Source organism: Temnothorax nylanderi, unplaced genomic scaffold, assembly GCF_030848795.1.
Source record: "Temnothorax nylanderi isolate EJ_2023f unplaced genomic scaffold, tnyl_v1.0 TNYL_tig0057_pilon, whole genome shotgun sequence".
Classification (NCBI taxonomy): domain Eukaryota; kingdom Metazoa; phylum Arthropoda; class Insecta; order Hymenoptera; family Formicidae; genus Temnothorax; species Temnothorax nylanderi.
Window position 1 is genome coordinate 860,728 of NW_027249119.1, and position 27,063 is coordinate 887,790.

A 27,063-nucleotide genomic window follows, 5' to 3' on the forward strand; every position below is an offset into this window, starting at 1 on the left:
GTCGATCGAAGTATCGGCGCACGTCATCTGGTCCCCATAGCGACGGCTATTGCTGGAAGCTGCGGTCTCGACATTCGATTAAGACAGGAAGTGGCGCAAGTGGTCCGTAAGTCATCTCTTTCTCTGTGAAATTACGTTTCTACGCGCTACTGCGTGTCCTCGCGCATTTATACGCTTCGAAAAGGTTTTGAAAAGTAGATCGTTATTTGCAAATAAATTTATATTATAATTAAAAGGATCTCGCTCGTGTGTATCAACAAAGGAGAAACAAAGGCCTATAATTGAGCGAACGGTAGATGTCAAATTTAAAAGTTTATTTCCAACTCAATAATACGTATATACTACGTCGGGACGTTTCGAACTACACAGTCGAGTCTTCTTCAGCCGACAAACAATGTTAATCAATGTAAATAAATGTAACTTATATTCATTTATTTAATCAACATTGTTTGTCGGCTCTGAAGAAGACTCTGTGTAGTTCGAAACGTCCCGACGCGACGTATTATGGTATTATTGAGATGGAAATAAACTTTTAAATTTATATTACGTTATGACGTTTAACTTTCGAGATATTGTGGATCAAAGTTCCAGTTAAGGTAGTTCGATGATGAAGGGCCGAAGTCAAAACAATGTTTATGATTTTTTTTATCAAATCATTTATATGATTATAAAAAAATAGGATAACGCATCGCAAAGCTTCGTAACGACGTAAAAAGACCATAATAGTAAGTAATTTTTACATTGTAGAATAATATTTTGCCTGAAATAGATTAAAATAAAGTGTGTGTTAACGCGTCGCTTGACTAGTTTTCAACTTTAATTATTAATTTAAAAAAAACTGTACGGTGGATCGTGTTCACCTTCAACTATAGGCTTCCTCACAGTGTCCTCTTTCCATCGATATATATTGTTCGGACATTTTTGGCAAAAGATTTTTCGCAAACTCGTGTTATTTATAGGAAAATACCTCTTTTCCTATTAGACCAATGTTAAAATCACTTAATTTTGAAATTAAATATCTTGAGAACGGGACGGTGAATTATCTTTTTTCTAGGCTTAATCGATTCAGGAGAGTTCCTTCTTTCGATATAAAAAATAAAACCTATCACTTTTGGCAAAAGTTGTTCATCATCGAACTACCTTAAGTTGCCTAATTTGTCGAAAGTGACTGCTCAGAAAATGATGAGACGCGATATTTGTTGCAGAGATTAATGCACACACAATTGCAGCCAAAAACTGGAATTTGATTACACAACAAAAGATTGCAGAATTGCTCGAGAAATAGAAATAGAAACTTTTTGGCCTAAACAGAACATTTGCACATTGCATTGTAAAATGCGAGAGAGACTGTAAGCGCTAAATTAAATTTGATTTTCAAACACTACGTTGGGCGCATCCAAAGTTCGAAATTGATTTCAATGGATTTTTGTTATAAAATAAACTCTTATTATTTTATTGATCTAAAACGGTTTATGATAACATGAGTATATATCGTATATATATTTGCAATCAGTAAAAAATTAGCTTTAATCTGATATTTTTTTAAATTTCTGCTCAAAAAGAGGATTTTCTGGGCATTTTTTTCGTTCCACGTTCGTCATTTAACACGTTGACTTCAGAATTCGAATTAACTCGTAATAATCAGCGATGTGTAGCGTTATTCGTTGATTCGATTTTTTGAAGGGCGAAATATAAAATTTTATTGTGTTACGATAAAAAATAATAAATATAATTAAGTCTTCTTAGCTTGGCTCAGAACCCCTGCTATTATCTTTCATTTGATTTTTAATCCGTTGAGCCTTTGATCATGATATACATTTATTAAATAAAATTAGGTAGCATATTAAAATAACATGCTAAAAATGACATCGAGGATAAATAAGTTATCTATAATTGCACTAGCGGATCCTGTCGTCGATAATGGGGGGTGCTTCGACAAAATTATTTGGTTTAATATTTTTTTTGTTAGTATCACGCTTAGCTTTTATTCCAGGATCAATGACGAGGACGTGGTGAAACTTATCTGATCCCATTTTTACTTTAAAAAAAATTTTTGTATTTTTTCTTAAATTTTTTAAACAGATCCAGCAAAACTGATTTTTTTATTTCGAAAGGAGGTTTAGGATCTGCCGGTGCTTAATTGTCTAATGGCAATCAATAATTCACAGTAACAATTGTACAGTGTTAAGCCTATAGTGTTATAAATATGGTTTTTTCTTAAATCTCTGGCAATCGTCACACGTGTGTGTCATCAGTATTTCTTGATGGAGACCGAATGGCAAGACTCCATGCAAACAGTTTTCGAATTGCGGTAGATATAATATAAGAGAAGAGATTTGAGAGGAATAAGAGGAGATAGTAGTAGAATTGTACATTTCAACTAATTTGTGTTCTGTTTTAATTTTTATTTGAGATTTAGGAAAGAAGGAGTACTACGCAAGAGATATTCGATATTGAACTCTGAAAACTATAAAGTAAGATGGCGTTCAATTAAATCGCGACAGAGCGAGAACCGCTTTATGTTTCAATAAGAAACGAACGTCGCTACGTTTCATTCATCGAACGTATCTACTACGGAACGCTTATAGAGGTATATACATATAAGAGGTATATAAAAATATTTGTACTTAACCGAGCATCTAAATCCATCGTCACGCAAGCCGAGTAACCGACGTAACTTCAATGACGCCAGGTCTCGATGACGAAGCTATATCGCTTATTCTTATATCGCGTTTTAATTGCGTTATCTAGTCTAGCGCGATCCCTTTCGCTTTCAAACTCCCCGTTTATCAGTCCCACCCCCACCTTTAGGCCTGCCGCGGCACCAATCGTGACATTTCGCATTATCGACGGGTGGAAGAGACGGCGAACGGGGAGAAGGGTAACCACGGAGGCGCGCGCGCGCGGCGAAGCCACCTGAAGTGCCACGCGAGTCATCGCGCCGCGAGCGTGAGTAGCGCGACAGCCAGGGGGGTCTCGTGATAGGGTGTTGGCCATCTGTGCAGGGACGCTCTCGTAAACGGAGTGAAACGAAGGTGAGCGAGGTGCCGAGGGAACGTTTCGCAACGACGTTGACGACGCGCCGAGACGCGAGTGCTTCGCTCACGGGAACCCGCGCCGCCCGCGGGTTGACGCACACCTAACTTCAGCGGGGATCCACTGACGCGCCCCAATTACCGATTACGCGTCAATAATCGGCGTGGCGACGCTTATCGGTCTACCTCTACCGTTCGGTCTCGTTCAGTGACAAACGGGCAAGTTCGTTACGCGGAGACCGAGAAACTTTCGCTTTCGCCCGTTCCTCGTTTGCCGCGAAGTTGCCGAGAGGAGAGCGTGCGCGCGAGTCTCTCGGGCCACACCTGCGCGCTCCTCGCGAGAGCTCGACTCTCGCGTGCTCTCGCGCGCGCGGAACATGGCCAGCGCGCGTGGAGGACGCGCGCACGGCGTCGTCGGCGTCGTCCGCTGTTGCCTGTACCTGCTGCTCACCGGCGTCGTCGCGCTCGCCCAGGAGAACATTGCCCCTGGCAGCCGTTACTACAATCGCGACGGCGTGTACGTGCCGCCGCAAGACCCGAACGGCTACAAGACCTACGTCTACAAGGATAGAAGGTACGGCTATCAGCCCAGCTATTTGGAGCCCGGTTATAGAGGACCCACCAGAGCACCTGAAGATCGATTTCTTTACGGAGTAAGTGGCGTAATTCGTGCTATTGCAATCACAAACATATGACAATCGAGGTGTTCTTTTAGGATTTGCACGGAAGTACATTTTGTACTAGATGAACATATTTAATTTATGCTAAAATTTTTTATTATAAACTGTAAATCTTGAGGATACTTGATTGAAATTATTAAATGCTTAATATTTTATTATAATTTAGATCGTAAAAGTAATAGTTTCCTAAAAATCATTATTTGTTGACTAGCGTCATTTTCACCTTTGTTGCTTTTAAATTATATAGATTGTATAACAATAAATCATTTACACTTGTCAATTATTCTATTATTAATTATGATTGGTTAAGTATTTGTCTAAGTATTTAAGTATTTTATATTTCAAATTTTAAATTAAACTTTTTGAAGTTTATTAGAAATGCAATTGCATAAGAATATTTCTCAAATAATGGCTATTTATTTATTTCTTATATTCTAAAATATATATAAGCTTTGAATAAAAACATAAATTCAATAAACATTATGTTCTATTAAATCAGACCACGGAAAGGCTTCCGTTGCCAGGAATATTAGCTGGTTGGCGCGAAGATCTGCAAGGAAGAGAAAGACCAGATTCTAAAAATTTTAGAGATAGAGACATAATTGTGAATACAAATTATGGTCAAGTTCAAGGATTTAAAGTCCAGCTGTACGACGATCCGTATGCGAGGCATAGACCCTGGAATTTGGCAGTGGAAAGAGTAACAAAAATTGTTAATGTGTTTTTGGGTATTCCTTACGCTATGCCACCTACCAGAGAAGGTCGTTTCAAACCTCCCAGGGCTCACAGGTTAATACAAAATATTTTCTACTGTTTTTAATGCTTGGTAATATTACGTAAAACAACTAATTTATTTTTGTTTAGAGGGTGGCAACTTTTACAAGCTGTTGATTGGGGACCAGCTTGTCCTCAGCCTAGCGAATATACTGGTACTACGAAAGGTGTGCGAGATGTTGATGAAGATTGCTTGTATCTAAACATATTTTCACCTTCTGTAAGTATGCTACATCCAGAGGAAATGAAATAAATGAGACGATGCTACATCCAGAGGAAATGAAATAAATGAGACGATTGAGTAACAAGATTATGTACTATGTATATAGATTGGATATGGGTTAGCGAACAGATATCCAGTGATGTTATACATACATGGTGGCGAATTTAGTCATGGGGCGAGTAATTTGTTTCCAGCACATATACTAGCTGCCTTCTATGACGTTGTAGTAGTGTCTATTAATTATCGCCTTGGAGCTCTTGGTAAGTACACTGTTTGAAAAAGTATATTCATGGAAAAGTTGTGCAATGTTGTACATGATTAACAAAAAATTAATCCTTGCCATTGTATTTTATAGGATTTTTAAGTACTGGAGATGAGAATAGCCCTGGAAACTATGGAATTCTTGATCAAGCTATGGCATTGCGATGGGTCCACGATAATATAGTTAGCTTTAATGGAGATCCTGAGTCTATAACGCTCTTTGGGCCAGGGGCTGGAGCAGCGAGTGCAGGATTATTAATGATTGCACCAAAGTAATTGAATTTGATATTTTTATATATTTTTTATCAAATTAATTATGTTAATTTATTCATTTTATCTTATTGTAGAACTCGGCACATAGTATCGAAAGTAATAGCGCAATCGGGTTCAGCTTTAGCTGACTGGGCGGTGATAATAGACAAGTACCGAGCACAAAATACATCCCGAGTGTATGCAGAAATGCTCGGTTGCAGTATAGAGAGCAGTTGGAAATTGGTACAGTGCCTAAAGGATGGACGTAGTTTCCTTGAATTAGGCAATTCTGAATTAAAACCACACGTCGGAATGTTCCCATGGGCACCTGTGCTGGATGTCAACTTCACGATACCTCGAGATGATTGGTATGAAGAATGGAGGTCGGCCGACTGGCGCTTTTTTGAGGAAACGCCAGAAGAGAGTATTAAAGCTCGCAAATATAAGAAAGATTTGGTTTACATGGCTGGTGTCACGACTCAGGAAGCAGCGTTTATTATAAGTATGTCATCTGTTGACTTGGATTTTGATTTAACTGCGTTTTTTCTTGCCTAGAATTTTACTGTTTATTTTATTTAATTGCATATCGCAGCATATACATATTATCTTTCATAATTTTTATTTTAATTTTTACAGAAAATAATGTTACATTGGCAAGGAATCAATACATAATAACTCCTGAGGTATTTGATCAAAGGATTTGGGAGTTAGTTCTTCAGTATAACTATACCTTGAATCCTTATGGCATTTATGAGGCAATAAAATATATGTATACATATTGGCCGGATCCATTGAATGTCACGCACGTACGTGATCAGTATATAAATGTGAGTAGTGTGTGAAAGCGTCAAACTAAATGTCATGTATACAATTATTGACTTTAATTGTTATTAATATTTTCAGCTCTTATCAGACTTTCATTATGTTGCACCATATGATAAAATAGCAAAATTATTGGTGGAAAGACATGTACCAACATATCTCTATGTCTTAAATACCTCGATAGAAGCACTCCATTCGCCACAGTGGGCTCGGGTATCTCATGATACCGAACTTTTATGGCTAACAGGAGCACCGTTTATGGACGTTGGTATGTTTTTCTACGTATATACCTTTAATTTAAATCGCATAGCATTTATATGACATAGCTATTAATATGACATCATTGATACAGAATTTTTCCCGCAAAAATGGAGATTGAGTCGAGATATGTGGACTGATAATGATCGTAATATGAGTCACTTCTTCATGAAGGCATACTCTAATTTTGCAAAATATGGGTATGTATCTAGTAATGCTGATTTATTTACTTGTATGATAAAATTAAAAAATGCAACGACTTGTTTAATTTCATCCTAGAAACCCGACGCCTTCGCAAATCTTGGGATTGCATTTTGATCTCGCGCGTCATGGACAATTGCGATACCTCAATATCAATACGACATTCAACAGCACTATTGAAATAAACTATCGTCAAACCGAGAGCGCATTCTGGTCCATGTACTTGCCGACCGTTATTGGTTATCTTGTCCCTACATATCCTCCCGTTACAGAAGTAAGACATTGTAATATAATATACATGTTTCGTATATTCTTATTGAATTATATCAATTGTATTTACAATTTTTGTTACAGTATTGGTGGGAACCTAAACAGCCGCTGCAAATCGCATTTTGGTCCATGTCAACAGCGTGTCTGCTGCTACTGGTACTTTCTGTGGTGTGCTGTATGCTTTGGCGTAACGCCAAAAGGTAAGAAAAGGTAAACAGAACCAAATCCATGTGACTACAGCTTAATTCGGTGGCACCTGCTGTACCGAACGATAGGAGCATGCAAAAACTGGTTCTGCTTTACAGTTCATTTTGGGATACGGTTTCTTTGTCTTTTCACATAACCATTTCTGAATATAAATTTCTAATTAACTCTATTCCTGCTTACAATTAGCAAAACAAAGGCAGCTAGGATACGTGCAGGTATTTATAGAAAATACTTTGTGGACAATTTTGCACAGTATGCCTGTCACATAATAATGCTTTATTAGTTGCACATATTATTATATAATTATAGAAAAAGTGGTCAAGGACCACTAAACTAAATGATAGAGTAAATGATTAAATTATTAACTTTTACTTAGATTTTATACATTTTTTTTCTGTATATAATATTTTTTTGTATTATTTTTTCCACAGACAATCTGATCACTACTATAGCGGAGACATCCTGATGGTACGAGACGATGAGCACTCCGAGGGAATCGAGAATTTAACACGATCATCTAAAGAAAATATATACGAATATCGTGATGTACCAGTAAAGACTAGAATGCCACGTCAAAACGAGACGAGATTACAAGAACGTTTAGCGCACAACAGAAAGTTCAGTTCTACACCTTCGTTACGTAGTAATTCTAACGTCTCGTTGAAAGATATGAGATCGGAAGGCTTCGTTACGAGCTCGCCTAATGGTCAGCCTAAGATGGCGAAAACAATGAGTCAATCTTCACTGCCGAAAGCTAAAAGCAAAACACTTTTAGTACAGGGTGTACCACAAACAGCTGTTTAATACTTAAGTTACCATTATACAAAAAAATCAACGATCTTTTTATATTTATTTTTTATACCTAGATTTTTAGATGCATTAATTGTTTTTAAAAGATGATGACATCCATTTGTTTTCAAAAAATGCCATATAAATTATTAAATTAAAATTTAAAAAAGACAGTTTTGTCTATTACGCTTTCAAAAAGAAAATAAAATAAGTAAGATATATACATAGAGACAATAATTGAGACAACAAATTATAAATTAATATAATATTAATATTTGTAATTGTTTATCGTAAATAATGCGAAAATCTATTTGTTAACGATTATATTGACATATAATCTTTTTGAATTTTTAAATTGTTAAAGTTTTTAAATTGCTAACATTTTTTAATAACACAACGAAATATTTATACACATGAATGTATTCACAAATCAAAAGTTATTAGTCACATCTGCATTTTGATAGTGTAAACACACGACAATGCCATTTGCATGTAAGATCATTAAGTTAATGGATTTAAATCTTAATACTTCTTCTTGTAAAATATTAGATTTTTCATAAATTACGCGACTATATAATAATAATACTTACAGTGGCTACTTTGTATCCGTCCATACGAACATAATAATTGTTATATAAATAAAAAAAAAACATTTTATATATTTTATATGTATTATGTATATATATTATATATATGAATATATATATGTCGAATATTTTATATTGCTTTACAAAGCTGACACTCTCGTAGAACATAGGATCAAGTTGTGTAAGATAACTCGATATCTGTGCGTGAAGAGGAAAAGTGCAAACGCAAAATAAGAGACATTTATTTCGATTTAGGTAGTCTACCTTTCTCAAAATGATTACGCACATGTAATTACAGTATATATGTTTTCGGAATATTTAATTTTTAATATATTCATTAGATTTTTTCATTAGATTTAATGTATCGATGTAACGACGTTTGTGTACGCAGGTTTCAAATGCAACATTCCGTTGTTTAATTGTCCGATTTATTATATGTTAAATCGTTCGTTCGATATGTATACCGATTAGACGTAGGCTGCATTCCGATATTTACTGTCAGCAATCAGTACTGAAAATCTATAGTATACATGACGTAAAATTTACAAAAATAGGTTTTCAGTACTGACAGTGAATATCGGAATGTAGCCGTAGACTAAGTGCCTCACTCGCTGCAAAATTCGAGTTATGTTTAAGCGCACAAATTTACTTCTCACGTTGCAGCTATACGTGTATACGTTTAACATTTTTGCATATCAAGCGTAGCTTTAGCGTTAACGATCTCATTGCTACCGGAGTTGTAATGTAAATGTAAGTCTGACACTTCTGAGATTAATGTTATACGCACATTCGAAATAACTTTCGGCGATTTGTCTATTTACAAATTGCGCAAACACGCCTGTGTAAAGCAAGTGATTTGTAATAAGCACGTTAAGAATAATGCCTTAAGATTTTATACAGAATCCTGTCAATAATTTCATATTGTAGATGTTATAAAGTTATATTACAGTATTTTGCACACACAATTGTTGTCATTAACAATATCAATCCTCAGAATTTCTTCTCCCTGAAAGTTTTATTGTGGTTGATATAAAATTATAATATTTCACACAGCTACTTACAGAACGAATTACGAGAATCTAAATTTTGTGAGGAAATTTTGAATTTGGCCGCAATTCTCCCTCTTGCTCGTCCTGTTTTCTTCTGGGTCGAGTTCACATTCTAGTTCATATAATTCACTGGTTTGAACTAACAGTCATGGTGCACGAATATCTAGACGCGATGCACTTGATCCGAAATCCAGACGCAGCTGTCTTGCCGTCTTCCCTCGAAAAGTCGAAAACATTCCCTTCCTGACGCCAAGTATATACGTGTATACGTAGTAAAATCGTATGTGTATACAGTCTTAAACTATATCTCGAAGACAGTTTGATAGCTGGTGATCAATTATGATCAGCTAAAATCAAGAGAAACGAAGGAAAATCGGTAATTATGCAGCGACTTGCCGGTTAAATACCAGTTATTCCAGCGAAATGTCAGATTCAATGATAATTTTGCGATAAAACGAATCTAGTACAACTATATCTATATATATTTTACAATTCTTAGTAATAATCTGTCATTTTATAAGACAGATGCTTTAGTATTCAATCAATTGCAACAGAAACAATACTATGATTTCAGTATTGACTGCTGTGGATGAGATATGAACTATATATGCACACATGCATATTAGAATTGTTTGTTATATTCTGTTTTCTTAAATAAAATTACTAGAATTTGATTGAAAATTACTTGAATTAGCGTAACTTGTACAGCGTGTTGTAGCGTTAATCAGTCTTTATACTTTCAGTTTTTGAGTTTGTCACTAATTTGTAAAATGCCCTTTTAGAGTATCAAGATGCAGAAATTTAAGAGGGCTCAAGCACAGAATAAACTGTCTATCGAAAGGCACTTGGAAGCCAACGCGTCGTTGAATTCTTCTAGCGAAGAAGAGGATGAAACAAATGAGGAGGATGTCCAAAATGTGGTGGACAAAGTATTGTTGGCGTACCAGGGACAGAGCACGGATGCGGAGAAAGTGATATCGTACCTGGTTAATTCCTTTCAGACCAGCAGCGCTGTTTGTTTGATATGTATATCTACTGTCAAGAAGATAGATCCAGTACGTTTAAATAACAGGATATATACTACGTTTACGCGAGCGTTACTTCTGTAGTAAGGCTGCGTTCGGAAACGTCACCCGAGTGCACACGGGTATACTCCCTTCTCATTCTAACTCGCTGAGATAGAAAGAGAAGGGAGTATACTCGTGTGCACTCGGGTGACGTTTCCGAACGCAGCCTAACTTACGATAATTCCTTCGCGTAAACGGGATTTTGTAGTAACTTACGATAATTTACTCCGCGTAAACGAGTAAATTATCGTAAATTACTACAGAAGTAACGCTCGCGTAAACGTAGTAATAGTAACATCCTTAAAATATGATGTTGCTATCTTCTTAATATCTTATTTGCGTTACATACATGTTTAAGTATTGTGTGCAAGGCTAGATATTCTTTTATGTGAAATTTTCTTATATAATTAATATAAATTAAATATTCTCTATCTAAATATTGATATAAGTATGAAGGAATTTTTAAATTTTATAAATACAATAAAAGTCTCTATATATGTGTCTCATTTTGCTGGTTTCATTGTTTGAAAGTTAGCTTTCAATAGCACCGAATGCACTAATGAAAGCAGTTCATTATCATTCCTCTATTCTTTCTGTACAGATATGGAACTGCGACAAATGCTATGCATTTCTACACATGTCTTGCATTCTACACTGGATCAACGACAGTTTGATCTTCAAACGAGCCAAAGGGATTACCCCAATCTGGGCATGGTATATATATTTATTATTATTTCACAACGGAGTGCCATGAAAAGTGTGACAAAACTTCTGTTTAATATACCAATAAAAATGCATATATTACAGTCCAAAATGCCGTATGGAATACGATCAGGATCAGATTCCAAGATCGTACAAATGCTTCTGTAAGAAGACTGTGGATCCTCCGCATCAACCCTGGGCTATTCCACATTCATGCGGTGAAACCTGCGGCAAACTTCTGCAACCAGAGTGCGGTCATAAATGCGTGTTGCTCTGCCATCCTGGTCCATGTCCGCCCTGCGCCAAGATGGTGTCGGTTAAATGTTACTGCGGCAAGCTACCGGCGCAACCGCGACGTTGCAATGCTAAAAACTGGTGCTGCGGGACTGTGTGCAACAAAAAATATGAATCTTGTGTACACAGTTGTAATAGCCTGTGTCACACTGGAGAATGTTCCCCCTGTGTAGAAATAGTATTACTGAAATGCCGTTGTAAGAGTAACGAGAAGATAGGGAAGTGCTACGAGGGCACGTGGATCTGCGAGAAACCTTGTAACAGGAGATTTTCTTGCAACGTACATAGCTGCGAGAGCACTTGTCATCTACCCGGCGATTGCGGCAACTGTCCCCTGGAAAAGAACAGATCCTGTCCCTGCGGAAAGAAACGATACGAAGTTTCTTGCAGGCGGCAGCAAGTGCCAACGTGCGGCGACACGTGCGGCAAGTTGCTGGATTGCGGGTCGCACTTCTGCAACATGAGATGCCATACCGATCGCTGTGGTCAGTGCTTGGAAGTCTTAACGAAAGCGTGCAGATGCGGCAGCTACACGAAAGAGATCGCCTGCGCAAAGGAGTTCCACTGCAACAAGAAATGCATGCAAATGCGTTTATGCGGTAGACATTTGTGCAACAAGAAATGCTGCGACTGCATATCGAAGAACACGTCTAATGCGTGTGAGAAAACCTGCGAGAACACGCTCAACTGCCGTAAGCACAAATGCGCCGCGCCTTGCCACAGCGGTCCTTGCTATCCGTGCACCAGAACGGACGTCATACAATGTCGATGCGGCAGCAGCAAGATAACAGTGCCGTGCGGTACGAGAAAGAGAATCAAGCCCCCGCCGTGTAACAAATCCTGCAAGATTCCACCTATCTGCCATCACAGCAAGAGGGAAACACACAAGTGTCATCAGGGCCCATGCCCGCCGTGTAAAAAGGTCTGCGGATTGACGCACAAGAGATGCGGTCACTCTTGCCCGGTCACTTGTCACACCAAGGTCTGGGTGAAGAGCAGAGCGAACGGAGTAAAGGCGCAGCCTGTTGGACCCTGGGATAAACCGAAGGACATTATGGAGCTGAAGACTTTGCCGTGTCCACCGTGCGAGGTTTCCGTGCCTGTGACCTGTCTCGGTGGTCACGAGACGCGCCCTTGGCCGTGTCACATGTCGAAACCGAGCTCCTGCGGCAGATTTTGCGGCCAACTACTGCCATGCCAGAATCACACCTGCGAGCTGATCTGTCACAAGCTACAAACTTCCGACGACGAATCCAACAGCGGTACTCCGTGCATGGAGTGCGAGAAGGAGTGCGATTTCGCACGACCGCCAGGTTGTACGCACACGTGCCCGCAACCTTGTCACCCAGCGCCATGTAAACCATGCAAGCAATTGGTGCGAGTCTCTTGTCATTGTGGTATTAGCACCCTATATCGGCATTGTGTAAACCTGACATCTGCAACGAGTAAGGAACGGGACGAGTTACTCAAATGTGGAAACCAATGTCCAAAAAATGTAATTACATTTATGTTCGGTGAAATACGTATAAATTTCTCTTTCTTTTCTGTCTATTTTTTTTTTTTTTTTTTTAAATAAAATATAATCTGTTTCTTTATTTCAGTACCCATGCGGCCACCGTTGCGTCAACGATTGTCATCCAGGAGAATGTAAAGGTGGAGAGGGATGCGGCAAGAAAGTTAGATTATGGTGTAAGTGTAAACGGATCAAGAAGGACTTTCTTTGTTCGTTTCTTCAAAAGGAGCAGATCACCGTAGAGTGCGATAGCGTGTGCGAATCATTGAAGAATGAAAGAAAGGAAGCCCAGAAAGCTATGATAGCGAAGAAACTAGAAGAGGAGGAGCTGCGCAACCGGGAAGAGATTGAGAAGTTCGAGAAGAAGTTCAAGCCACGACGAAAAAGGAAGGACAAATACGAGAGCTTGAGACAGTCGCAAGAAAATGCAAGGAATAAGTATCGCAGCATGTGGATTTTAGCAATTATCGTAAGCATTATGGGGATAATAATAGTGTATTTGACTGCTCCTGACTTAAATATATCTGTATTGAGTTGATTCTACAAACTGATTTGTGATCATCTATGATAATAATCATTAATAATTAAAAGATTTGTGATGTATTGACGCTTATACATATATATTACTATAAGCATGATTCCATTTATCTAGTTTGTATTGCTAATAGGAGTAGTCGTGCAATTGTAACAGTCTTCATATATATATTTATAATCAGTGATAAAGGTCTAGTAATCGCTCAGAGGAATTTTTCAAGATTTGAAGATTTTTAGTCTTGGTGCTTTTATAATCTTATGATATATTAAGATAAGGTATGATAGAGACCAAATAGAATTATTTTAATGCAATACAAATTGTATCTATTAAATGCTGATTTGACATTAAACATGTAACTTTCTAAATGTTCGATCATTGTCATTATATGTGGAAAAAATAGTATACATTGTATGGAAACATGAGGAATAGAATAATCAAAGTGAGAAAATTTCTTGCATTTTGAGGACAATTTAAACAATTTTAAAAATTTGCATTTTTGTAAGAGGAAGGTACGATAAACGTTTGTGAAACATCCCAAAAGTAATGCTCTGATAATAAAGTTAAAAATGGCAAGTAAGAAAAGTAGGAATAATCGTGTAATTAATATTCTTTACATTTCCCACGTTTCCTCCTTTCGAGCTGGAATCGAACCACGGACCTTTGAGTTACTAATCGCTCAGCAACGAAGCGTCATCCCACTTGATAGGCAAGGTAAAGGCAGAAATATATCATCTGCAGCTATTAAAACTGCCGAGAGAAATGTAAAAAAAAAAAAACAGAAGTTAGAAGCACAGAAACGCTAGAGAGCGATGTGCGTACGAACAGAGATTGAGGGACATTAAGAAAAATCTGAGCTCGAGGAACGTGCTAAAGTAATTCTGGATAAATTGAAGGAAATCAACAAAGCGCTAGTAGAGCGGGACTCTTTAAAAGATGAACTGAACGAACTGCAGGCGAGCGAGGACAAGCTGAAGGCGGTGAAAATCACAGATATAGGGAAAACAAAATTAGAAAGGTTGACATTATCGATATCGAGGAAGTTCACTTGTCACTGCAGGATCCCCTTAATGATCTCACGTAATTTTGAGATCATTAAGCGACTCCAGAGCTTAGTGGGGAATCTCACGTAATTTAAAATTGGATTTTCTTTTATTATGTTGCTTTTATCATGTTGTACGCTCGCGAGAAAGTATAGCGTTGCTGTCAAGAGTATCAAGGGTGATGACCGGGTTGTCATACGGAAGGCGGGACGCGGGACCGCCACAGCAGCGTTCTGCCAGGCCCAGCAGACCAGCTAGTTGAATATACAACCCAAAGTTTCGATATTAAAAAAAAAGCAGAAAGATGAATCTAAAATATATTTAAAAAACAGCATAAATATAGAAAAATAACGTATCTTTCACGAATTAAAATAGCTGAGTTTTTTTTGTGTTCGAAACAAGACATGCTATAATTTAGATTTTGGAACCTAGAAAGAGGGCTTCATTTTTTGTTATAGACGAATTTTTTGTGCTTTCTTCGCCTTTTTTGTCTCAATTTTCTCCCATATTTTTCATCTTAATTTCAAAAAGTGTAACCATGTAATGCGGCAATAAAAAAGCGAGGAAAGGAGAAAATGAAAGAAACGGAATAGAGAGTGCAAACGAATGGAGTTCACCCCTGCTCTGTTCTTTTTAGCTGAACTTGTAGTTTATTTTTCTCTTTTTCTTTCCATCGTGAAAAGAAAAAGAGGAGAAAGATGAACCATGCAAGAAGCAGTGTTTATCGTTCTACTGTGTTTAATTTGACAAATTTTGGTCAGTAGAACACTAAACACTGAAAACAAGTGAACTGATTTTCAGATTTTCAAAATTTGGAACACAATAAAAAATTGCATTCAGCGTGCAAGCAGCGCCGCACTGCTTTTCCCAGTAGAAAACGCCGCTCCACGCCGCTCTCCGTCGTTACCGGCCGACGGTCGAAGCGGAAGTGGCGGCGCGTGGTGCGCGGGCGCGCCGCTAGGGCGGCGGCACGGTCGCGCGAGGGGCCCAGTCGATGTCCGCCGGATGATTCGCGACTCGCGACGGCGATCCTACGAGAGACGGAGAACGCTACGCACGCAGTGCCCGTTGGTGGTCGTGATTCATGTGTCGCGGGCATCGTTCGTCGCTTGCAAATAGTGGCGGATACCCGGTGCTGCTGACAGCGGGACGGTGTTGCAGGAGCGCAACGACGAAGAGGACCCGCGTCGTCGCCGCGGCTGCTCCGTTTCTGCCGTGCTGCTGCTGCTGCTGCTCCACAATTATGTCACGAGGACGACCGCGCTCGCGCCCGCGGCCACCTCATTGAATTCGGTGCGCGATCCGTCCATCGTCGTCGGCAGCGGAACGGAGCACGCTTCTCGCGTGGCGGAGCCGGAAAACGGGAAGGCGGAGCGCAGCGATCGGCCGCCACGGCTCGTTGATATTTCCCTCACGACCGTGACTCGCTCGACTCCATCACTCCATCGCACGTCGTGTCTGCCTGTTTCGCCCGTCTCTCTTTCTCTCGCTCGTTTCTTCTCGTCTCCTTCCCCCTCTCTCATTGTTCCTCTTGCTCCCTCTCGCGCTTGCGAGCCGCGCTCTCTCTTGCTCTCTCTCTCTTTCTCTCTCCTCGTCGCTCGCTCTTCCCAGTTCCCTTCATCGTCGAAAGCGCGCACCTTTATCCCTCACAGTCCCTCAGAGGAGAGTTTCGTCCGCCGGGCCGCGGAAGGATAGCGCTCGCCCACGGGAGAGGCGTCGTTAAATGTGCTCGGGCGCGGGGCGCAGGAGGAAAAAGGGACTACCCGACGACCGTCTAAACGTCGGTCCTCACCACGTTGCCCCCGCGAGCGGTGCCGTCCAGTGACTCGCCGCGCGTGTGCGTGTACCCGCCGCCGCCGCCGCCACCGTCTCACCGCGAGCGATCATCGGCTGTTCCCGATACGTAAATGGGTTTCGCCCGCCGCTTCGTTTAGAGAAAGAGAAAGAGAGAGAGTGAGAGAGAGAGAGAGAGAGTCTCGCAGCTTTGCAAGCCCGCGACAGCGTTTGCGTGCGTGCGTGCGTGCGTTTGTGCGCGCGCGTGCGGCAGTGGTGGTGTTGCGCGTTGCGCGTCCGTGTTGTGTGCCGCGCGTCGATGTGCACGCGGCGTCGCGCGCTCGCCGAGGCAGCCTTCACGTCGGAACGGCATTTCTGAGGTGGCGAGGTAACCCCCCTTCGACGCGAACCCCGAGACCCGACAAACCCGACATGATGAAGAGCAGTGCTCTGATGAAGAAGGAGAGCAAGATGCGCATACGTGCTTTCCCGGTGAGTAATTTCCCCGCGGCTCGCGACGCCTGGCAGAAGGGCGGGGAGGGAGGGAGGGAGCGAGCGCGGCCCCCCTCGGGTCGCTCTCGACCTCTCCGCTCCCTCCCCCCCCTCCTCCTCCTCGCGTCCACCCTCCGCGTGCCGTGTTCTTTCGCGTTCACGCGCGCGCGCGCGACCAGGCTTATTTATTTACTTGTTTATTTGTTTTCCTTTTGCGCCCTTGTGTCCGTCGCGTCACGGCGCGGCGGCAGGAGTGCACCCGACGCCTATAAACATCATCCCATAACCTACCTCGACGCGACGCGACGCGACACGACACGACACGGACATGGCACGGCGTGTTGTGTCGGTCGTAAATAATCCCCGCACTTCCGGACTGCTCCGGACTCGCGCGCCAATTAGAGTCCGCCGAGTCCGAGTCCGAGGATCGAGCTCCGTTGGCGTCGCAACGGGCTCGCTCGCGGAGGTACGCGTGTATCCGCGTCCATCCGCGTGGCGGATCGAGGAGGATCCGTCGGGCCGTCGAGAGATCGTGCCTGGGTCCGTTCTATTCAGCTGAACCTCTCGCACGTTCATCTTTTTCTCGGTTTTTCTCGTCAACGTGAAAAGAAACCGAGGAAAGATGAACCGCGCGAGAAGCTCGGCTGAAAAGAAGTCCTTGTGACACGATACCAGCACGCGTCTGCCAAATCGCGCTTATCTGCGTAGCGCAATCTTGCGTTACACGCTGATCTCCGTACCCTTTTTGCACTCTTGCACTTGAAACGTCTCGGTGACTTCTCTCTCTCTCTCTCTCTCTCTCTCTCTCTCTCTCTCTCTCTCTCCTCTCTCTCTCTCTCTCTCTCTCTCTCTCTCTCTCTCTCTCTCTCTCTCCTTGATATATGCAAGAAAAAAATAAGATTACAATGATGTATAATCGACCGGGAGACTGATGATGTTGGAATCTGTCATCTTTGTTTAACACTAGAACTATCAGAGATCAATCCGTATTTATTTCTACCAAAAACCAAAGAAATCTTAGAGAAGAAAAGAGAAAACAAATTAATGAAATCAATCATCTATGTAATTTCAATAAAAGTCAGGGAAATTTTCAGAAATTAAGATGTTTTAAAAATGAGTAATTTTAAGTTAAATATCAAACGGGTCATTTTGATTCCCTTGGTTTTAGTATTAAATGGAATCAGTTGGTTAAAAATAATTAAAAATGTTCTACACCTGAAATAAATATTTATTTAATGCTATATAGATGTATAAATTGATTTATGCGGCAGCATTTACTTTTTTATGAATCAACTAACCAGATAACGGCGATCAATGTCACGTATAAGTTTATAAAACTGACATCCTTGTGATTTATGTCTATTTCTGCCAACATAGATTAACTTTGATTTTGGTTTAACTTGCCATCCTTTTTTCTAGTTCTAAGAATTAAAGAAAGATAAAAAGCAAATTAAACCGAGATTAAAGTTAATCTGCATTGATAGAAATGGATGTCAAATCTTAGTGCAAAATAAAAAACTATATACGATAATATATTTATTTTATAAATTAAATTTTACATATCAATCATATTTTTCTCATGCTTAATGTTTTTGTTTAACTATTTTTCCAATTGTGTATTGCGTATCTTTGTAGCCTAATGTATTACTTAGCAGCACTAATATTTGAATTGGATAAATATTATGTTGTTCGCTAAAGGTACAGTTTTAAGCATTGTTCGTGCTTGAACTATGAGAAGAGGTCTTCGACAATGGTTACCATAGTAGTGTAAAAGACAGTTGTTAATAAAGTGCAGCTATATAACCATGCTAAATTTTTAATGTCATATTTTACTGTTTGTCAAATTTACACAATGCTAGAAATACCTTGCTTTTTAGTACCAAATAACATAATAAGGTAAAATGATGTTACCAGTAATTTATGAAAAGATTGGTACACTCAATATTAATAAGAATCTGTACTTTGCACAAACATTTTGCTTGTTAATTTCTATACATAATGTTATGTATAGAAAAATGTCATAGATTTATTTTTCAACTTGCTTTCTCATTTTTTTTAAATGCTCACCTCAGAGTTGAATTTATTTCTAAAATATTTAATTCTATTATGATGTACTTATAATTAAAAAGCTTCTCTCTCTGTAAATGAGGTTCTTTCATAATGCGAATATGACAAATAAATATAATATTGATTTATAAATTAATATTGATAAATTTAATATTAATTTAATCTAAAATATCTTATCTTGCTTCGAATTTAATAGCAAGTCTGTATATGTTATAATTTTATTAAATTTTATTTTATTAGTAGGTTAGACTTGTTTGCATTGTTTAATAATGTCTATGTGACACAAACTATGTTTACATAATATACCATATAACATAAAAATATGTTTGATAAATGTCATATAAAATGTTAAATAAAGAAACGTATCTATATAATTTTCTCTCTCTAATTCTAACAAAGACTTATTTGTGGATGTACATTTTCATAATCAAGGTTATGACAAAGCAAAACGTACAAGCAATCTATACAGAACACATCTATACAGAAATAGAAAACAGAACCATAAAAGAAATAGAAGCATGGATTATGAATATGAAGACTATGATCTTCAGCAAGGCGGCAGAATGATTGACATAATTCCAACGTCGGGGTTAACACACAAAAACAATCCTCTCATAATTCGTAACACTCTTGTGAGAATTATTACCTGTAATATTTTTACTATGCTTATGCAGCAAGCATAAAACATTTTTTATGAGCTTTTAGGAATTGTATCTGTGTTATTTAATGTATTTTATATTTGCAATTGTATTATTATATTAATATTACAAATTATCGTAGGCATTTATGATTTCTCTTAAATTAAGATGAATAGAAACATGAGTTTCTTATTTAGTCAATAGCCAATTAACTACCATAAACACTCTGTTTTCACAGACAACTATGGATGAGAAGTATGTAGAAAGCATCTGGACCTTATTGAAGAGTGCTATTCAAGAGATACAGAAGAAAAATAACTCTGGCCTCAGTTTCGAAGAACTTTATCGCAATGCTTACACGATGGTTCTTCACAAGTACGGCGAACGATTATACACGGGACTGAAGGAAGTCGTAACGCAACATCTTGAAAACAAAGTGCGAGAGGATGTTCTTCGTTCCTTGCATAATAACTTCCTACAAACTTTAAATCTAGCATGGAACGATCATCAAACATCAATGGTGATGATCAGGGATATCTTGATGTACATGGATAGAGTGTATGTTCAACAGAATGATGTAGACAATGTGTATAATCTTGGATTAATTATTTTTCGAGATCAGGTAATTTTCATTTTTAATTTGCATTGTCTTATAAAGAATTTAGAAGTCACAAAGTTCTATTGTAATAGAATAGTATTTTATATGATTGTTGATTTTGCAACGTTAAGTTGCAATGTGATTTATATAAAATGATTGTTAAGTATGTTTAATATTGACGAGTTTCTTATTAATTTTTTAGGTGGTCAGATATGGATGTGTTAGAGACCATTTACGGGAAACATTATTAGGTATGGTCGCGAGGGAAAGAAGAGGAGAAGTTGTAGATCGTAGCGCTATAAAAAATGCCTGCCAAATGTTAATGTTACTTGGAATTAACAATCGCCAAGTTTATGAGGAAGATTTTGAAAGGCCTTTTTTACAACAAAGTGCTGAGTTTTATAGAGTGAGTGTCCAATAATGAGATACGTACAATAGTCTTACATGCGCATATGTAACCTGCAAAATTTTCTTCAGATGGAATCTCAAAAATTTCTGGCAGAAAATAGTGCATCGGTATATATAAAAAAGGTTGAAGCTAGAATCTGCGAAGAATCTGAAAGGGCAAAACATTATTTAGATGAATCAACTGAATCACGGATAGTAGAAGTTGTAGAAGAAGAGTTAATCAAAATACACATGAAAACCATTGTTGAGGTGTGTTTATTTACGATCTGGGTAGCGATAATGTAACTTTTTCCTTAGAGCGGAAATGTGAAAAGTTTCATGTAACTATCTCTTTCTATTGGTGTTGAATAGAAAGAGATAAACTTTTCACTTTTCACGTCCTAGAGGAAAAGATACATGATCGATCCCCTGTATTAATGGACGATTAAACTTAAATATATGTCATGTGTTATATAATCACATGTTTAGCACATAATATATATTATATGTTATATATCTTAACATCTCTTGTGTTTGACAGATGGAAAACAGTGGTGTAGTACACATGCTCAAAAATCAGAAAACGGAAGATCTTGGTTGTATGTATAAACTATTTTCGAGAGTATCAGACGGATTGCGTACTGTGTGCGACTGTGTATCTCAGTTCCTCAGAGAGCAGGGCCGCGCGTTAGTGCAAGAAGAGCATGAATCAACCACAAATGCCGTTCTTTACGTCCAAAACTTGTTAGATCTAAAAGATCGCTTTGATCATTTTCTACATTATTCTTTCAATAATGACAAGAATTATAAACAGATGATAGCATCGGATTTTGAATACTTCCTTAACTTGAATCCTAAAAGCCCGGAATATCTGTCGCTATTTATCGACGACAAATTGAAGAAAGGCGTTAAAGGAGTTAGTATTATGTGTATAATTGCATTGTTACATATCGTATGACTTTCGATACATGAATATATTTGGTTTTAGATGACAGAGCAGGAGATTGAAGGGATCCTAGATAAAACTATGGTTTTATTCCGTTTCTTACAAGAAAAGGATGTGTTTGAACGGTACTATAAACAACACTTAGCCAAACGATTGTTGTTGAATAAGTCTGTTTCAGATGATAGTGAAAAGAATATGATATCCAAACTTAAGGTGAGAACTAGAACTAGATTTAATGATATTCTAGATCAAAATAGTTTTGTTCATATCTGAAACGGGTATTGCTTACATTTTTATATTAAAAGAAGTTAAAAACATATTTTTTGATTATTTTTTTAGACTGAATGTGGATGTCAGTTCACATCAAAGTTAGAAGGCATGTTTAAGGATATAACAGTCAGCAACACTATTATGGATGAATTTAAGGATCATGTTCTTACGTCTGGCGTAAGTATCAAAATAATATAATGAAGCATAGACCAGCTAATAAAGAAAATATAATAAAATGTTTTATTATGACGGAGTATATCTTAAATGCTTCTATAATTTTGATATTAAGATTTTATATAAATATTAATTTGAATATTTCCATATGTGTAAATAAAATATAAATTAGTGTATAAGTTACAGAAAAGATTGTTAACACGTAATATTCTGGTTATGTTTAATTAAAACATTTTATAAAATTTGTATTTATGCGTATACCATAGCTATAGATTATTATTTTATGTCTTATCTGTGTATGTTTCATAAAGACAAATCTACATGGTGTGGATATAAGTGTCCGGGTGCTCACAACTGGTTTCTGGCCAACGCAATCAGCCACTCCAAAATGCAGTATGCCCACTGCTCCGCGTGATGCCTTTGATGCCTTCCGGCGCTTCTACCTAGCTAAACATAGCGGTCGACAATTAACGTTACAGCCACAATTAGGTGAGTTATTATTTTTATGTCTTTATCAATATCTGTTTTTACTTAAACATTTAGTAATATAATGAGTGCGATGATAAAAATTTGTACAGGTTCTGCTGATCTAAACGCTGTATTCTATGGACCACGAAGAGAAGAGAGTAATTGCGGAGGCTTGGATACTCCATCATCTTCGAGTTCTATTGGGAATGGTAGCGCAAGTAGCAGCTTAGTGAGCCAGCGAAGCAGCATGTGTAGTACACCACGAAAGCACATAATACAAGTTTCCACTTACCAAATGTGTGTGTTAATGCTGTTCAATAAAAGAGAAAGGTTAACATATGAGGTGAGTTTTGATATGAGTTTAAGCAGCTAATTAATCACATCTACATGTTACATGAAGAATAAAAAATGTTTATAATTTCTATATATACATATGTATGAATATTGTGTAGGAAATTCAAGGTGAAACCGATATTCCAGAGAGGGACTTGGTCAGAGCATTGCAATCTCTTGCCATGGGTAAAGCTACACAAAGAATTTTACTTAAACACCCTCGTACCAAGGAAATTGAATCTACGAATTGTTTTTGTGTGAACGACAGTTTTACCAGTAAATTACATAGGTATTATATTTTTATGCAATAAATGATATATATATTAACACTTTCGCAGCTGGCGATTCTAGCGCGTGACTGTACTGAGAGCTACGTGCAAATTTGTTTCATTTTCGGATCCAAACTATTTTTAATTCCGTTTAAATGCTCATTTTGATGAAATCAATTTATTTATTTAGATAGCTGCAGTAATCATAAATACGAATCATAAAATCATGTGCTTTCCTAAAAATATAAAAATTATAAAATAACGTTAAATTATACCAGCGGCAACAAACTACATTTTAAAATGACGTAAAATTACATCAAGGACAATTGGCTACAAATCTTAAAAGTGACATAAAATTACGTTAGTGGCTGCGAATGTGTTAATAATATATGTGATGTAAATAACCATCTTTTATTGAATATTTGTATCGCTTTTGTTAAGAGTAAAGATCCAGACCGTAGCAGCAAAGGGAGAATCCGAACCTGAGAGAAGAGAGACGCGCAATAAAGTCGATGAAGACCGGAAACACGAGATCGAAGCAGCCATCGTACGAATTATGAAAGCCCGAAAGCGTATGCCTGTATGTAACTTGAAAATTCTTATAAATATAAGTTCACTGTACACGGTTAATTCATTGATACATATTTTTCGAACGTAAAAAAAATATTTTTTTATTCGAGATAAGCTATAATATGTGTAGAATATATAGAGCATAATCAATATATAAATTTATTTTCTCTTTTATTAGCATAATATACTGGTAACAGAAGTAACAGAACAGTTAAGAGGTCGATTTTTGCCTTCACCTGTAATAATTAAGAAACGTATCGAAGGCTTAATCGAACGAGAGTACTTGGCTCGTACACCGGAAGATCGGTATGTAATGCATGTTATACATTGACGCTAATATTTACAGAAATACAAACTAATACATTCTACGATTTACAGGAAGGTGTATACATATGTTGCTTAATGCTGAATTCAATATTGGATGTGTACAAACATGTAAGTAATTTGTAATAATATATATCCTCTTACTACACATTAATGATTCTTCATATTTTATTCACCGAATCATTAATACATCACCATTATTTGGCGTCATTATCGTTATCTTCTTGTTATTCTCATTTCTCGGTTGTGAATTATTGTCCAGGGGATATTCCATGTCAACAAGAAAATTATATTTCCATAGAGTTCGGATATTCTGTATATATGTATACAGTTAATATATTGACACTTATTTACAGCGTATAATGTTCTTTACAGGAATATATGATTGGGAAGTTTATCGAAAATGGTAAAATATTGAGTACGGCCGATATTGCAAATACAAAGACAAAAAAAATAGAGAATGGGTCATTATTGAGTGCTGAAAACTGTAAGATGATGTGTTTTATATCCATTATAAAATATTTGATTTGAATTAGACAACTTATACACTTGTTATCATGGAACATCTCTGTAATTGAAATGAATGGCAAGATATTCTTTTGATAATTGACTAGTTTGGTGGAAAAGGTTGATGTGTCAAAGGAATGATGCACTTAGATCTAAATCAGGGAGGCATTGATTTCTTGTAATAATAGAGATTGTACCTGCTCTCCAACTCTTTACATTTCAATTACATGTGCATTTGTTTGACTTACACTTGTATTACAATACACATGTAATACATGTGAGTACTCATTATAATGAATATGTATTCTAAATTAGGTAGATTTTAGTTAACGTGCGTTTCTAATGATGCGAAATACAATTAAGTTACTGAAGATGATTCGCATTGATAATACCGCAATTAGAAACTTTTCTACACTTGTAAGACTGTGATTGTCTATGATAACAAATACTATCTGAATATATCGTGAATTTAGGAAGAAAAATGGTACATTTACATATAGTTTTATTTACGTTGATGTCTATCAATTATATATGTAAATAAGTGATGTGAATGTATTATTAAGAATATACTTGTCTCATTTCCAACAACTCAATATTATTTTTCAAGTTTGCACTCCACACCCCTAAATATAAATTATGTTTATCTTCTTATATAAAAAACACATGAATACACAAGTGTTGATTTTCATCTAAGTCCATTTTTGGATATATATTAGTTAAGATATGCTTTCACGCTATATTTTGTATTTATATAAATATATAATTTGAATTTATGTAGTAATAAACATTATACACTCTCCAATGTTGACGCTTAACAGCTTTCGCCTCTTCCACCTAGCTTTTCAATTATTTCATTGCAATTTAATCCACTGACCGTTTTAGTACAACACAGAATATTTATTATAGTATGCCAAAAGTGGGATCTACGAATCTGTAAGAGATGCAGAATTTGTTAGCGGGATGATATGTGCGCATGAGATTAAATAAAGACGAAGATCTTAATAAAATGCAGTTCAATTCAAACATGTATTGCACACTTTCACGTTGTAGTGAAGAAAGGCGAATAATTGGTGTCATGTTTTTATTTTTATTTGTATTCTCTTTTTATTTATTAAGATGGAGTTTTAATATTTAAATGAAGATTTTACCCTTTTTCGTACACAAAACTGAATAAAATTAAAATGCTACAACAGCACTTATTATTCCTGAAATATTCACCCAATACATTTATTTTCTATACAAAGTTTAACACGCTAAACAAATACAAAATATCCAGTTTACCCTAACGAAAAAATTACCCTTGTAAAGTTTTACATATATATATGTAATACTAAAAATAAATGCTGAAGTAATTCGTACGGTTTAACAATGGAACTGTAAGTTTATCAGTTGAGAATATAATCCATAACAATAGCTATATAAAGTTTTTACGTACGTAATAATATCCAGTATAATGAATAGCATCTAAATAATGTTTCTTACAGTGTGAGATACATTAGTCATCGTAACGATTATTGTTATCTCGGTATGTTTTATTGTCAGAAGAAATTTTAATACAATACAGGGCAAAAGTTATAAACACAATTAAAATACGATTGTTATTTTCATAATTGCAATAACATAAAAACAAATTATGTTATTAAACATGTACGTATCTTCACAATGTTTAATATTTTTAACAAAAAATTTTCTTGTATATATAGCGATTTCAATCTTCGTAACATTTTATAAACAATTATTTATCTATATGTGCTGTTAAAAGATAAATATAAAAATTTCATTAGCATTTATATACTTTTCAAAATATTGCTATAAATTATTGCATAAATGTGAATTACAGATTGAAATGTAAATAATATTATTTCGCATAATCATAAAAATTTTAGAAATTCTCATAGAAGTACATGGGAGAAATAATTCACATCATGTTTATATTAAAAAATATAACTTACTACTCTTGAAATATTGTATTTCTCAATCCTATACAAGTATTCGATAAACACAGCACACATAGTACAAAGAAGACATTTCATATTCCAGCAATTGGAGCTTTTGTCAATTTTTCATATATCATGTTTTATATATATATATATATATATATATATATATTATATATTATATTACATACGCTTAATAGATAGAAGTTGTAATAACTTCTTTGCCCATTCAAATATATTACGAGGTTATATAAAAAGAATATTCACACAATTTTCACATAACATTAGCCTTTTAAGCCATTGTAGAAATCGGAAGTTGTAGTAATCAAATGGAAAGAAAAATGACTAGACTTCTTTCCAATGATTTCGACTATGTTTGTTGTAATCTTGTTCATTATTCTTTTTATAATTTGAATGACGACATAAAAAAAATGTTTTTAAACGTTTTAGTTCTTGATTTTTATATTTTTCGATAATCACAAATGTGCCAGCAAAAACTGTAAACAAATTTAACATATCAGGTTTCATATTACAGCAATTTAAGACAGTTCTGTACAGGATATAAAATAAAATCTGAAGACATCCATCCCCCTGTGAAGAAAATTTACATTGCATTTAGATATTGAAAAGTACTTGGAGTCGAAAATAAAAACAAAAAAGTTTACATTTTTTTTAATTAATCAGTGAAAAACATTAAATTATATATTCGCTACATTATAAAAAATTCAATATTATATCACGAAAAGATTGA

General features: G+C 36.8%; 3 protein-coding genes across 6 annotated transcripts; all 3 read left to right on the forward strand.

Moving 5' to 3' along the window:
* Nucleotides 1-440: 440 nt before the first annotated feature.
* On the forward strand, nucleotides 441-9,324 carry Gli (carboxyl ester lipase-like protein Gli). 3 transcript variants are annotated; one of them, XM_071707356.1, is made up of 13 exons: nucleotides 441-3,688; nucleotides 4,215-4,504; nucleotides 4,580-4,709; nucleotides 4,819-4,972; nucleotides 5,068-5,245; nucleotides 5,321-5,727; nucleotides 5,862-6,052; nucleotides 6,129-6,315; nucleotides 6,400-6,505; nucleotides 6,585-6,780; nucleotides 6,861-6,976; nucleotides 7,170-7,198; nucleotides 7,415-7,591. In XM_071707356.1, exons 1-13 carry the CDS (start codon nucleotides 3,413-3,415, stop codon nucleotides 7,447-7,449), a joined length of 2,295 nt encoding a protein of 764 aa, XP_071563457.1. In that variant the 5' UTR covers nucleotides 441-3,412; the 3' UTR covers nucleotides 7,450-7,591. The 3 variants fall into 3 exon arrangements, with proteins under 3 accessions (XP_071563457.1, XP_071563459.1, XP_071563456.1); XM_071707358.1 differs by lacking the exon at nucleotides 7,170-7,198 and having other exon boundaries at nucleotides 442-3,688; nucleotides 6,861-6,986; nucleotides 7,415-7,552; XM_071707355.1 differs by lacking the exon at nucleotides 7,170-7,198 and having other exon boundaries at nucleotides 444-3,688; nucleotides 7,415-9,324.
* A 266-nt stretch (nucleotides 9,325-9,590) lies between these two features.
* Nucleotides 9,591-14,111, forward strand: LOC139773109 (NF-X1-type zinc finger protein NFXL1). The gene is made up of 5 exons (XM_071707360.1): nucleotides 9,591-9,784; nucleotides 10,191-10,463; nucleotides 11,077-11,189; nucleotides 11,283-12,966; nucleotides 13,073-14,111. Exons 2-5 carry the CDS (start codon nucleotides 10,200-10,202, stop codon nucleotides 13,520-13,522), a joined length of 2,511 nt encoding a protein of 836 aa, XP_071563461.1. The 5' UTR covers nucleotides 9,591-9,784; nucleotides 10,191-10,199; the 3' UTR covers nucleotides 13,523-14,111.
* A 1,439-nt stretch (nucleotides 14,112-15,550) lies between these two features.
* On the forward strand, nucleotides 15,551-25,570 carry Cul3 (cullin 3). Of its 2 annotated transcripts, none has more exons than XM_071707362.1 (14): nucleotides 15,551-16,824; nucleotides 19,768-20,151; nucleotides 20,330-20,533; nucleotides 20,605-20,784; nucleotides 21,056-21,430; nucleotides 21,503-21,673; nucleotides 21,800-21,907; nucleotides 22,216-22,393; nucleotides 22,483-22,715; nucleotides 22,825-22,994; nucleotides 23,416-23,554; nucleotides 23,723-23,850; nucleotides 23,923-23,979; nucleotides 25,282-25,570. In XM_071707362.1, exons 1-13 carry the CDS (start codon nucleotides 16,765-16,767, stop codon nucleotides 23,945-23,947), a joined length of 2,355 nt encoding a protein of 784 aa, XP_071563463.1. In that variant the 5' UTR covers nucleotides 15,551-16,764; the 3' UTR covers nucleotides 23,948-23,979; nucleotides 25,282-25,570. The 2 variants fall into 2 exon arrangements, with proteins under 2 accessions (XP_071563463.1, XP_071563462.1); XM_071707361.1 differs by lacking the exon at nucleotides 25,282-25,570 and adding an exon at nucleotides 24,244-25,177.
* The last annotated feature ends 1,493 nt before the right edge of the window (nucleotides 25,571-27,063 follow it).